At 38.3% G+C, this 14736-nt stretch overlaps 1 protein-coding gene across 3 annotated transcripts in view; it reads left to right on the forward strand.

Annotated features, from left to right (window-relative positions):
* LOC150081753 (2-oxoglutarate dehydrogenase complex component E1-like) overlaps positions 1 to 14736 on the forward strand; it is a 1213922-nt gene that overhangs the window by 730951 nt on the left and 468235 nt on the right. For all 3 annotated transcript variants that reach the window (XM_090378853.1, XM_090378854.1, XM_090378852.1), the window contains exon 14: positions 7443 to 7713. In XM_090378853.1, the coding sequence (XP_090234979.1) occupies positions 7443 to 7713 (271 nt within the window). The remainder of the gene's footprint in view (positions 1 to 7442; positions 7714 to 14736) is intronic.

Raw genomic sequence — 14736 nt, forward strand, 5'->3', positions numbered from 1 at the left:
TGCAACTCAAACTCAAGCAGTCAATACACCAAGATCTCTTCCACTTGAAGAAATCTACTCCCCAGACCAAGAATGCAAAGAAAAACAAATCAAAACTTCCAGACATCAAGAGGAAATGGATATTAATGAAAAATCTGCATACTAATGGTGTCCTAGAAATTTTTGTCGAAGAAGACATGGACACGGGAAAGCCTTACTTTCCAGAAAAAGATAAAAACAAGAGTGAAAAACAGAGAACTTCAAGAACACAATAATTCAGTGGAATTGTTAGGTTTCAGAACATTTTTGTGTTTCTGTGCCGATATTGATGACATATATGATCTTACCTCTAAATAGATGCCAATATGTCTCTGCCTTCAAGAGACATATTTAAAACCTCAAGATACACCAAAACTGTCTCGGTATAATATCTTTAGAAAAGACAGAACCAATATATTGCACATGGTGGTGTAGTTGTTTTAGTAAACCCACATATTTCTCCCAAGTATGTCTTACTGAATTCTCTACTTGAGGCAGTAGCTATCCGTGTAGCTGCTGACATGCACATTACAATCTGCTCCTTATACATTCCACCAAGTAATACCATTTGACAAAACGATCTAAATAGTCTCATTTCCCAGTTCCCCCACACCTTTCCTTTTTCTTGGAGATTTAAATGGACATCACACACTATGGGGTAACAACCACATTGATCGAAGAGGAAAACTAATTGAACAATGTTCAGATGACAATAACTTTCTTCTTCTAAATGAGGGGCTGCCAACATATGTTCACCTTCCTTCTGGAACTAATTCTGCAATGTCCATCCACCCTGTATACTACTCTAAAGTGTACAGTAAACAGTGATCTAATGCATAGGGATCATTTTCCCATATTAATTGATTTAATAAACAAGCCTTCTTATCAACCTACTAAATTTCTTCAGTGGCTCACTGATAAGGCTGATTGGCAGACTTATAAAAAAACTAGCTAAATTTGACCCAGTAATAATCCAAGAATCCCCAACCAATGAAGTGGTTGACTATGTCACAAAAACAATATTGCATGCAGCAGAAAAACCATACCAAAATCCTCTTAAAAATTGCCAATACATCCAAAAATCTGGTGGAGTGATGAATTCCACGCGGCTAAAAAAGAGCAAAATAAAGCATGGAATACCTTTCACTACAGCTAATCTTAAAATGCACCAGAGCAAAAGCAAGGTATGTTAGATGCAGTAATAAAAAGGCAGCTTGGATCCACTTTAATTCAACCATCAATTAAGAAACCCTTACACATAAAATTTGGAAAATAATCAGAAAAATAAGCAGATACTAGACATTTCTGGCCCTGTTCAAATTGCCAATATCTAAGGGGGAAACTTTGGTCAAAGCTTCAGCAATAGAAAGTTACACCAACCTTCAGAAGATTTAAAACAAATACGGAATAGCAAAAATTAAACTTTTCGTCAAAAGGGAATGAACGATATAACCTACCGTTTACTCTCCATGAACTGCGTAGAGCTCTGTCAATATCTAGATGTGCGGTAGTACCTGATAATATTCACTATTCAGTGATACAGGAACTAAGTGCTGAATCATTACAGTCACTCCTCGATCTGTTTAAGAGACTTTACCTAGAAGATACATTTTCTAAACAATGGCATCATACTACAGTCCTTGCATTCCTTAAACCAGGAAGAGACCCAACAAACCTCGCTTGCTATAGACCCATTGCCTTGACCAGTTGCCTCTGAAAAATCCTTGAAAAGATGATAAACTGTCGACTAATATGGTACCTAGAAAACTTTAATTTCCTACATTCTGCACAATTTGGTATTTGCCAAAACAGATCAACCCTAGATATACTAGTAAGACTAGAGAACTCTATTCGGAATGCATTCCTCATGTAACGGTTTGCTTCGATATCAGTAAAGCTTATGATTCCACTTGGAACTATGGCATTTTCCATGAATTACATCACCATAGACTTCGAGGACATCTACAGATTTTCATACAGGACCTCCTGTACAAACGCACATTTCAGGTTCCTTTTAAAACTTTCTTATCCCAAGTATTCATACAAGAAGGAGTTCCCCAAGGCTCTGTACTCAGCGCTACAGTTTTTATAATTACAATAAACACCATTGCTGAACAACTTCCAAAAACTATTGATACAGCACTCTTTTGATTAGATCGGGGTTCGAGCCCGTCACCACCAAATACGGAGGATGCGGAAAGGTCCAGGAATGACCACCGTATATCCCGGAGCAATATGGCCTTAGTTGCTAATGCTCCTAAAAACCAAATAACAAACAAACAAACAGCACTCTTTTTAGATTACCTTAGCATTTTGTGTCATGTGAAAATCATGAATACTGTTGAGAGAGTTACACAGGGCAATAAAAAGATCAGTTCATGAACACAAACTAGTGGCTTTCAACTTTGTCCCCAAAAAACGTGAATCTGTTTTTGCTACCAACATCGGCGCCTCCGTAGCCAGGTGGGAAGGAGCAGCAGTGCTTAGCACATGCTTCTTGAATAGACCAGGGTTCGAGCCTGTCACCACCAAATACGGAGGATGCGGAAAGGTCAGGGAATGACCACCACATATCCCGGAGCAATATGGCCTTAGTTGCTAATGCTCCTAAAAACCAAATAACAAACAACAAACAAACAGCTACCAACATAAACTCCATTCACGTCTGGAACAACTACTGAATGGCCAACCAATAGCAGTTCACCCCACCATATGGTTCTTAGGAATCACATTAGACCATAAACTTACCTTTTTAGAGAATATTAAAAAACTAAGAACATCCTATCAGCAAAAGCTAAATATCATATCTTCCTCCCTGGAACGTCAATCTATCTACATGCGACTTACACCTTCATGAATGGAATCAATCTACTTTACATAGGAAAAATTTCTTGCAACTATACCATGCAGTAGTAGACCGGTTTCCCTACTTTGTCGTCATACATACTGATGGAACCAAGAATCATGCCCACATTGAAATCAATGTCGTTGTCATGTGAGTTCAGTATATTCTCTGCTGAACTAATAGCAGTTCAGGTTGCACTGAATTACATTGAGTCCTCTGATATTCATAATTTTCTCATTCTTTAAGTGCACTTCAAGCAAGGGAATGAACAATATAACATGAACAAATGAACAGTTCATGAAAAATACCATGAACATTACCCACCCAGTCATGAAAGAAATAATCACATCTTTGCATATCTTGTCAGAACCTGAGAGAGACATATATTTCTTTTTAGGTCCCAGGACATATGGCAATTCCTCAAAATGAACTAGTTGACAATGCTGCCAAATCTGCTAACTTACCATCCAACAACAACAAGTGGAAAGTACCTCTTCAAGGCTTATAGACCAATAATCCAGGAAAAATGCATGTACCAGTGACAGTTATCAAGGGAAAATTAATCTAACAATAAGCTTCGAAGTATCAAGCCAAACCTTGAGCGATTGCCTTCCAGCTTCAGTTCAATCAGACAACATGAGGTAATATTGGCTCATCTGCCAATAGGTCACACAAATATCACTCATGGGTATCTTTTAAGAGGGGAATACCCCCCCCCCCCTCAGTGTCATCACTGTAACACTGTGCTTTCAGTAAAACATATCCTTGTCAAATGCACAAAATATACAAGAGAATGCCAGAATCTTTTTACTCCAGTACAATTAAAAAAAACTAGCTAAATTTGACCCAGTAATAATCCAAGAATCCCCAACCGATGAAGTGGTTCTATCCAAGAAGAAATAGCATACACACTAATCATACATATGGCACACTATGACCACAGATGCTGATGCACGTAATAAATCCCCAAACAAACAAACCGTTACCAAGGTGACTGACTTAGCTGACAGGAAGGGGGGAAAAATTGTATGCAACTGTTTCTTGGCATAAGAAACGTAACCGAAAGAATTGCAACGAATTGTTTTTGTTTTTGAAAAACAAAAATATCGTATTTCCTATCTTTAATATGTATTGTATCTACTAACACAAAATAAAGGAAATTCATCTATTAGAAGCCACAGTGGAAACGGGAAAAAAAAAACTGATGTAACACTGACAACACACAATGCTCATTTGATTAATAAAAAAAAAAAAGCAGTTTGCTTTACTGTAATTGTTTCAGGGAACAATATTTTGCTTTATAACACTTGTACAATATTTTGCTTTATTGCTTTATGTAATTGTTGTAGGCAACAATTATGAAAGGATTGCAATGAAATTACCAGAAAATATTTCTGTTGATAGCTGTGTTATAAGTTTTATAATAATTCGTTATTGTGTGGATAGTGGAGAACATTTTCTGCTCCTGACATATACTTGACAGTAATCCCTCTGGAAATAGTGGCAAGTTAGCTGTATTATAAATTTCAAACATTGCTGTATAGCTTTTCCTCAAATGCAAATGACTACGGTTACTTTCGAGTGACTACATATTTTCGCCTTGTACAGATGGCAGTCACCTACCTCAACCTTCCCCCCCTCTTGACTTCTCTCCCTCGTCACTCTTCACACATACCCATAATGTACTTGAAGGTCAGCCACACATAAAAACCACCTATTTCCGATTCTCAATTAGTTGACAAAGGCTACATACGGTAGCCAAAAGCTTCTATCTTATTAGAGAAAAGGCCTTGGATTTTAGCCTGCATAATCATTCAAGAAATATTGCTTCAACCAAAAAAACTGATAACATTCATTATATCACAAAAAAATGTTGTCTTCTATGACATCCTTTCCCAAACTGGGGTCCGTAGACCAGTTCCAGGGGGTCCGGGAAACAGACCCTCTGGAACTGGTCAAATGATTCGTTCTATGTATAGCAAATTGATGATAAATAAAGTTATTATTATATACTTGTGTAAAAATACGAATAAAGTTTAAGTTGTTTTAAGCAAAACTTTGTTCTTTTCAGAAAACTCAGTGCGCACACACACACACACACACACACACACACACATATATAATATATATACAGTGGCAGAGAAACTGCATCACTTGTGAATTTTGCAAATAATATGTTTTGTGCTGCATTGCAGGTTGCAGAAATATTCAAAATGCATTTGTTAGATGGGATATACAGGATGATTAAAAATTATCATCGGGGTTTCCGTGGCCTATAATTTTCAAACAGGAAACAACAAAAATAAAACTGCCTACTGAATATGAAAGTGTAACTAAAAAAGTTATAGAATCAATCTGCAGAATGCAGAACAACTTCAACATGCACACCTTTCATGGCACATAAGATGTCCAAGCAATATTCAATTTCCCTTCAAGTGTTCTCCAACATTTGTGGTGTAACTGTTTCAATTGCAGCAACAATTCTGAGCTTTAGTTCATCGAGGGAGGTCACATGGGTCTTGTACACAATGTCCTTCCCCCATCCCCACAGGAAGAAATCAGGCGGTGTAAGATTGGTGAGTGTGGATGCCGCGGAATTGGTCCAGCATGGTGGACCAATGCTGGGTTGGGAAAAGCATGTCAAGAAATTCTCGGAAAAACCCAGGAAAATGCAAGTCAAGAAATTCTCGGACAATAAGAGCCCAATGTGGCGGTGCACCATCTTGCTGGAACACCACATTTGACTGATGATTTTCCAGTTGTGGTAACAGATACATGTCCGGATAGGTCACCAGATAGGAAAAATCAGCTGTCACTTTTTTTTTTCCACAAATAAAAAGGCCCCTAAACTTCCGAACATGACAAAGCACACCAGACATTGACCATTGGACTATCTCTTTCAAATTCTCGAATGGCGTGAGGGTTTATCGATCCCCATATTCTGCAGTTATGACGATTTACCCTCCCTGATACGTAAAACATTGCTTCATCACTAAATCTCCATCTCCAAAGGTAATTTTCATCAGCTTCGACATTTCACAAAATTTCTTGTGCAAATTGGAAACGGGTAGGTTTATCATTCGGCTTTAAAATCTGCATTTTGTAGGCATGGAGGGGAAGGCAGTTTCAAGTGTGACTTTCAACAATGAATTTCCTTGATTTTGTGTTAGTAGATACAATAAACATTCAAGAAAGGAATATGATCTTTTTTTCTTTTTCAAAAAACAGTTGTTTCTGATTTTTTCTTTGTTTCTTATGGCAGCAAACAGTTGCTTGCTTTTTGTTTTCTTTGCTTTCTCGATAAAGCTTTTGAAGAACTCTGACACAGTGTCGAAGCGTTCTCACACCAACATTAACATAGCTCCCTTTTGCAAACAGAGCACACACTCGCTAAAAATTAAAATGAATGGAGTATCATGTTACCTGAGTGCTAGGCTTGTTAGGGCTGGAGTAAAAAAAAAAAAAATAACTTAAAAAGGCTTAAAAAATGCACATATGATGGTATATTTTTGTCTTTTGCATGAAAACACTAGAAACTTCTAAAATTTTAAGTGGGAAAATTCAAGGAAATAGCTCAGGCTCCAGCTATACAGAGTTTCAGCTCTGTGGATAGAATAAAAATTATAAAATTTATTAGTTGAAATTTGATCTGGGTAGATGTCTACCATAGATTTTTATAATTCTATTACGTACCAATTGTGACATATGCTTCTGAAATTTGGACTATGAGAAAAAAGGATGAAAGCAGAATACAGGGGGTAGAAATGAGATTTGTGAGGAGCATAGCCAGAAAGACAACACCTAACAAAATCAGAAATGATGTGATTAGGGAGAGAATTCAGGGAGAGAATTGAAAAACTCCAGAATAAGTTTGAAAGGTCCTGTTTGAAATGGTTTGGACATGTCAAGAAGGATGAATGAGAGGCATTTGCCAAGAATGTTTGATTTACAATTAAGGGACAAAAGACCAAGGGGGGAGACCAAGAATGAGGTGGCAGGACATGATAAAGACTGATGTCATTAAGAGAGGAGGAAACAAATGAAATCAACAACAGAAAGAAGTACATTGACAGGGCATGGTGGAGAGGCTTCATACGTCGACCCATGGAATAGTGGAATGATGACAGTTGATGACGATGATGAAATTTTTATAATTGTCTCTGATAATCATAATGTGACAGATTTAGTTAGACAGATTAGTCAAAAGTAAATTGCAAGGCAGAATATGGTCACAATATGGTTTGTCACAATGGCCTTGGTGGCCATTGTGACAAACCCCTCAAATACAGCAACCAACATTAAATAAAAGACTACCTTTTGTGCCCTTCAAAGATGAATGATGCTCTGCAACTTCCTTACTCTCAACCCCTCAGACATTCCCTGGTGTTGTTCACAAAACCTAAAACTTTTCCTGCTACAATCTGGACAATAGAGAAATACCAATGCATTCTGTACACAAAATACATATAAACCAACTTTTTTTTTTTTTTTTTTTTTTTGCTACATAGTGTAATCTGTTAGATAGCATCATTTTAAATTCTCTTCATGTGAGAAATCGATAATTAATATTTTGTTCTAGGATTTTTTGGCACCAAAAGCCCAATGAAATGTGATCCAACAGGTGTCTCTGAAGATATACTTAAACATATAGGAACAGTTTTCAGTTCACCACCACCTGGAAACTTCAAGATTCATCCTGGTATTAAACGAATTTTAAAATCAAGACTTGAGATGGTTGAAGCTCGAACTGTTGATTGGGCATTAGCAGAAGCCTTAGCATTTGGATCATTGCTGAAAGAGGGAATTCATGTCAGAATGAGTGGTCAAGATGTAGAACGAGGTACCTTCAGGTAGTAACCTTTTCTGGCTCTTTATTTAGCAATTACTAATATGCATGTTTAATAACATATTGTTTTTAGGTATATAACAAATTTCAAATTGTTTCTAACTAATCCATTATTATATTATATGGGATTATTTACAATTGTCATTTTTATCCCTTTTAATAACTTTTTTATCATTTAGTAGTAATATATTAAAAGGGCAAGAGGATGCAAAGTAGCCAAAATGATGTTTTATGAGTAAACTTCTTTGATGACATTATTAAATTTTGAACAGCTGGAACCGAAATCATGAACGATGTAATTTATGCTTACACCTGCTACTTACTCTACTGAATCAATGTTAATGATAAATAGGATACACACACCTGCTGCTTATTCTACTGAATAAACGCTGAAGAGGTTAGGCCAACAGGCTAATTACCTATTTAACTGTAGCCATTTGTTGAATAGTATGATTGCAACAATACAAGTATTTTTATTTTTACAAACATACTATCATGTTGGATCATGTTACTCTGTCATGCTTTGTCACAAATTACACATGCAGTGCTACGAGATCTGCAAGAAACGACAGTATCCACGCGTAATATGCTGTCGAAACTGACTTGGCTCTCAATGAGTAAAAGTGCAAGATGGTAACACTGCACACTCCATTTTGCAATGAGGAAACAGAGATACTGCCAGAGATGAAATGTGTCAACATCTACTACGACAATAGAGAGCTATAGAGAGCATACTAGATAGTAAATTGTTGGAATTAGACTTGGACATTTGCCAAATGATTGAAATATGTAAGATGATGTGTCGAGACAGCAATGACGTTGACCCTTGTGACATGACTGCGAAAAAGTTCTTTTACTTTCCTGTAGGCTTAGTCTTACAAACCGTAAGCAAGTTTAAGAAAGTTAAACGCCTTTCTTTTTTTCCTTTAAATTAACCTACTAACTTATATACTGCTTGGTCACTCTAGCGGCACTGTTCCTGCCTTCCCGGGGCTGAAATGAAAGGAGCAAAGATGGATAGCAATATGTATCCACCTTTAGAGCCATTGAGCTCAAAACTACCTACAAATTACACCGAAAATGACTTCTCAACCAAAGAGGTTGAAAACAAACCCTCAAGAGGGGATACCATCATTCCTCATACTGCACTCTCTCTCTCTCAGACAGCCTCTGAGTAAGTTATCATCATTCCTTGTTCAGAAATGTATTGAATTTGCTGCAGGTTCACCGAAAACAGTGAGGCGACTCCAGTCTGAGCATATTCTGGTCGAGACCATGAAATCTCAACATTCTGCAAAGTTATTAAAGCTGATTACTTTTGGCAGGCAACCAATAAAAGTTACTCCCCATACCACCCTAAACTCCTCAAAGAGAGTAATTGCAGAATGGAGCTTATTGAATGTGCCACAGCAGCTTCGTGAATCATGATTTTTCAAGTAAGAATTCAAGCAAGAAGAATTATGACACCGAAATACGAGATTCTTATTCCCACGTGGAGCATAATACAGCAATACCCCGCATAGCACTGATAATTGGTACCAAAACTGTTCCGTGTTATGTGAAACCGTGCTGATTGAGGTATAATTATAATGGGTTTTAAATGAATGTGTACCAGAGAAACAGTCTATAAACAAATTATAATAAATCTATAAACAGTTTGCACTTGATAGCCAATTAAAAGGATTTGAAATAAAAAATATTGCAAAAATTTTATTTATGAAAAGGTAACATCTTCTTTTCTTCTTGGTCCTTAGCTGGCAGCTGGGGGAGGCGGTTGGCCACGCAACCAGTATGCTGCTGTAGGTGCCGCAGGGTTTCGGACTTGCTCTGTGATGTTCTTCCATACTTTACAATCCATGGCGTCAGTCCTGGCCTGGTTAAGGTCGAGACGTTGGCTCTTCAAGTCATTTTCCACTTGCTTGGCCCACGTTTTCCTAGGCGTGGTCCGTTGGATGCTCCATTGGGTGGGTCGTTGTCTCCAAAGGAGTGTGGATGGTATTCTGTTCATGCCCATTCTACATACATGGCTAAACCATCTAAGCCTTCGCTTCTGGATTTGGTCGGCAATGGTTGGTTGCTGTTGGCATCTGGTGCGGATGGTATCATTAGTGATGTGGTCATGAAGTGAGATGCCCGAAATCTGCCGCAGGCATCGCATTTGGAATACCTCAAGTTTGTTTAAATCTAGCTTGAGACAAATCCATGTTTCTGATCTGTAAAGGGGAATGGGCAGGATCAAAGTCCAGAAGAGTCGGATTTTAGTCTTTGAGGAAATGTTGGTCCTCTTCCACAGACACCATTTGAGCGAGGCGAACGCAGTGGCCGCCTGTCCAATTCTGCTGTGGATTTCCATGATGGATGCAACTTTCTTCTCCTGGACCAGCGACCCAAGGTATTTAAAGTCCTGCACTTGCTCTATCTGGACGACTTCGAGATAGATGGTGGCTTGCGACCCATCTGTTGTCAGGGCCTTTGTCTTATCAGCATTGATCTTCAAACCGTATGGCCGGGCAATGCGGGCAATGTCGTAGAGGATGTCCGTGGCTTCAGAGTCGTTACCAGCAAAGATAGCACTATCATCGGCAAACATCAGGTCAGTCACATAGTGATCCTTGTCATATTGTATGCCCCGTCTGTTTCTGAATGCTTGCCTCATAATGGCGTCGACCACGATGTTGAAAAGCAACGGGGAGGCTACATCCCCTTGGCATCATGAGAGATGAGAAAAAAAGCTTTATTGTTTATTTGGGTATTTCAAAAATGAAGTTTGGTGAAGTCATCTCTTCTTTTTCTCGGTATACAAGTCTTTGTAGCATTGAATCCCATTTTATAAAATTTGCCGTATCTGGGTGCTACATCCAACAATTGGATCTCCATTCATAATTGCCTTGCAGGCAGTGTCAAGCCCCGAAAAACTTTCTTCAATTCTTCTGTTGAAAATTCTTTTGGTGCCACTTCGGTGTTATCCACATCAGAATTGTTTTCCTCTTCTTCATATGCAATTTTCTTAACAATTTCAAGGAGAGTTGCATCATCTAAGTTATTTGCATGTGAGTCAATGCAGTCATGTACACTGGCAGTGTCCAAAGTTTCGAATCCCGAGTCTTTTCTGATCTTCACAATGTCTTCGGCAGTTGTCTGAACTTGTGATTCAAAACCAATGAAATCATTTGCCAAATGGGGCAAAACATGCTGCCAAACATAATGCATGTTGTTGGCAATGATTTCTAACCAAGACGCAGATATATTTTCGATCGTTTTTAGAGGGGTAAAAAATAAATTTTGAAATGAAAAGTTTGAAAAGCTATCATGCCGTCTCGTTAGGATGGAATTAAGAAAATTGGACACTGACTACCTGAGGGGACTACTGTCATATGTGCAGCATATATGAGACAATACAGTTGGCATCACAGCATATATATATGCGTACCTAGGCTATGACAACACAGCATATATGTAGAATACGTGTCTAGGCTATTGAATGAGTTTTAATATGTACAGTAAATTTTCAACTTAAATTTAATTGAAAACTGTGCTATAGTGAAACTCGTGCTGTTTGAAGCCGTGCTAAGCGAGGTATTGCTATACTCACTTTCAGCTCGCCCATCCTACCAACATCTATCAAAGCAGGATATTTCCATTGCCGTGTCTGTCCTTACATCCCAAACCCAATCAGGTGCTACAAGAGCCAGAAATACAGACAGTCCCAAACCACATGTAGAGGTGAGGCAATTATGGATCAAAGGAGCACAATCAATCTGAATGCCCTGCTATCACTTCTCATTGCCAAAACTGTAAGGGTGATCAGACGGCTTTCTCCAAAATATGCAAAATATATAAAGTTGAGAATAAAGTGACATATTCAGAGGCGAGAAGCCAAATACTGAAAACAGATCCAAAATGTACATATGCAAAGGCTACTAAACAATTCCAGTCATTAGGTATAGAAACAGATGTTGCAGTTCTCCCAAATATGTCTATCGCTAATTGGGCACGCTCCATGCTCTCTGCTCCCAAACAGTTTGAAACAAAAAACTTACCAAGCCTGTAATATCCCAATTACCATTTCAGCCAATGTACCTCCAACAGCAAAACCAAAAATGACAGAATTTGCAGAAACCATGGTACTGAAATCACAAATTTCAACCAGAATGGATATTGACCAGCACAATGATTCAGAAGGTGGCATATTAGAACTTCATGCGACTGATAAGATGGGCATAACACATCCCTACTTTCCAAAGAAAGACAAATCAAAATTGGATCGATGCAAACAAGTCACAACTAAAAAGCAGTTATAAACTAAAACAACCAACAAAAAAATTGCTTAATGACAAGAATCCTTCAATGGAATTGTAGAGGCTTTCACAATACAAATGATGATTTACATGACCTCATCAACAGCTGTGAACCAGCAGGCATATATATTCCTATAGAAAGCTTATTTAAATGCACAAGTGTGTCGTACTATCAAAAATTACACCATATTCAGACAAGATAGGAATATTGACAGGCTTCAAAGGCTTGGCACTTCTTGGTAGAAACAATGTTCCATCAAAACATATTGCTCTTCAGACTCCTTTTGAAGTAGTGGCAGTGCACATTGTAATTGGCGTCCCTCTTACAATAGCATCAGTATATATCCCTCCTAATTTCTCATTCTCTCCAGAAAAGAAATCCAAGGCAATTCATTTTTTTATAAAAAACGCAAACTACACCCTGAACCAGAGATATTTAAAAAAAAACAGCCTGATATCTGTCACCAACGATTTTTGTCTGTCAGGGTTATATTTAGATAACAAAATAAATTTTGCTTCCCATATAGCTTACATTCGAACTACTTGTCTTAAAAAAACTGAATATCCTAAGAGCTGTCTCTGCCATATCGTGGGATGCTGACAGAAGCTCCCTCTCACATCTCTAAAGAACCTTAATCCGGTCATGCTTGGATTATGGTGCACCAATCTATGGCTCTGCAAAGAAAAGCTCTCTATTACACCTGAACACCATCCAGCATAGTGCCCTCAGGAAAGCTTTGGGAGTCTTCAGAACATCTCTGGTCCACAGCCTGTATATTGAGGCAAATGACCCCCCCCCCCCCCTCTACAACTCAGGAGGAAAACTCTATTGTTTAATTATGCAGCAAAAATTAAAAGCATACCATTCCACCCCAGCTGGCAATTGAGGATCAAATGTTTGATCCTCAACATGATCCTAAAATCTAAATAAACCTAATGAAAACTGCCCCCAGAGTTGCGACTGCAAAAGCTCATGCACAGTTGAGATATTAAATATCAGAACATATTCCAAGACCTTGCTACTCCTGAAACTCCCTTGATTGAATGCTCATCTCTCTCTGCGAAAATTTCTTTTTAAGATGGGGAAAATCCTCTCTGGCAAACATCAATTTTCAACAGCTCCATAAATGCACTCATTGGAAAACTGAGATAAAATACCTATCTATACTGATGGCTCCAAAACAGACAGCCGTAAGTGCTGCAACAGTTTTTTACACTTTCTCAGTTGCTGTGTCTCTTCCTATGGAAAGCAGTATCTATATCATAGAATTACTTGCAATAAAACTAGCTCTAGACAAAATATACAATCATATCAACAATCTCTGATATATACAAACTCCTTAAGTGTACTCACTGCTTTCAATCTACCTTTTCCCCTCTCATCCCATTCTTGAAGAGATATGATCTAATTATTTTGCTATCAAACAGCCATCCAGAAGGTTACCTTCTACTGGACACCTGGTCATGTCTCATTCCAGGTAATTAGCATTAGTAGAGGCATATGATGCAAGAAAGCAAAATTATGCAGCATCAGCCAAAAAAAAAAAAAAAAAAAAAAAACGCTCCCATTTCACCTCTCTGTTCGTTCCAAATACCTGTCCAGCTCAGCCTTAAATTTATTTAGGCTATCAACTTTCACAACAAAGGATGGAAGTCTGTTCCACCAACCAACTACCCGCTGGCTAAAGGCAAACTTCCTCACATCTATCCTACATCTGTCTTTCCTCAATTTGAATTTCTGCCCTCTCAGGTGATTATTCAGAGCAAGAGGAAGAATCCCATCAGCATTGAACATGCCTCAAACCAATCAAGGGTTTATACACCTCAATCTCAGATCACCTCGCTGGTGCCTAGTCTCCACACACTGTAATTTGCAAAACTTAAGCCTTTCTTCGTAAGAGCAACCCTTTGTTTCATTCACTAATCTAGTTGTACTTCTCTGTACTCTTTCCAACAGCTCTACATCCTTCTTAAAATAAGGTATTCAGACCTATATATAGTACTCAAGGTGTGGCCTGACCATTGCCTTATACAATAGGATAATCACCTCCTTAACCCTGCTAGAAAAATTCATTCCTGTTTGTCATTGACAAGACACTATGGGCTACTCTTGCAGACCTTCTGCACTGCTCAGAAAACTTCATATCTGCCTGCACAATTACCCCCAGGTCCTTTTCATTCTCTACCACTGTCAGCGTAATACCACAGAGTTGATACGTTACTCTGGGGTTACTGCTTCCCATAGGTAGTACTTTACATTTTTCAATGTTAAACTTCATTTGCCACCTCTCAGCCCATCTGCTCAACTTTTGTAGATATTGTTGCAGCAGCGTACTGTCATTAGTGTCTGTAACAACTCTGCCAACTTTTGTATCATCTGCAAACTTCGACATTACGCATGATATACCATCATCAATATCAATTTGCCTCCAATGCCACACTGCTCCAATTTGTTCAGCAGTCTTCCATGTGTAACAGTATCAAAAGCCTTTCTAAGATCCAAATATATGACATTAAAGTTATTCCCTGCATCCAGTTTCTTTGTGACCACATCATAGTATCCAATCAAATTGGTCAGGCAAGACTTCCCCTTAACAAAACCATGCTGTGACCGAGCTATAACTGAAGTCTTGTCTAGATGATCCTGTAGTGCTTCTTTAACCAGTGCCTCCATTAATTTTCCGGGAACAGAAGTTAAACTCACAGGTCTATAATTACTTGTGTCAGCC

This window comes from Mastigoproctus giganteus, chromosome 8, assembly GCF_048544385.1.
Source record: "Mastigoproctus giganteus isolate SK-2022 chromosome 8, ASM4854438v1, whole genome shotgun sequence".
Classification (NCBI taxonomy): Eukaryota; Metazoa; Arthropoda; class Arachnida; order Uropygi; family Thelyphonidae; genus Mastigoproctus; species Mastigoproctus giganteus.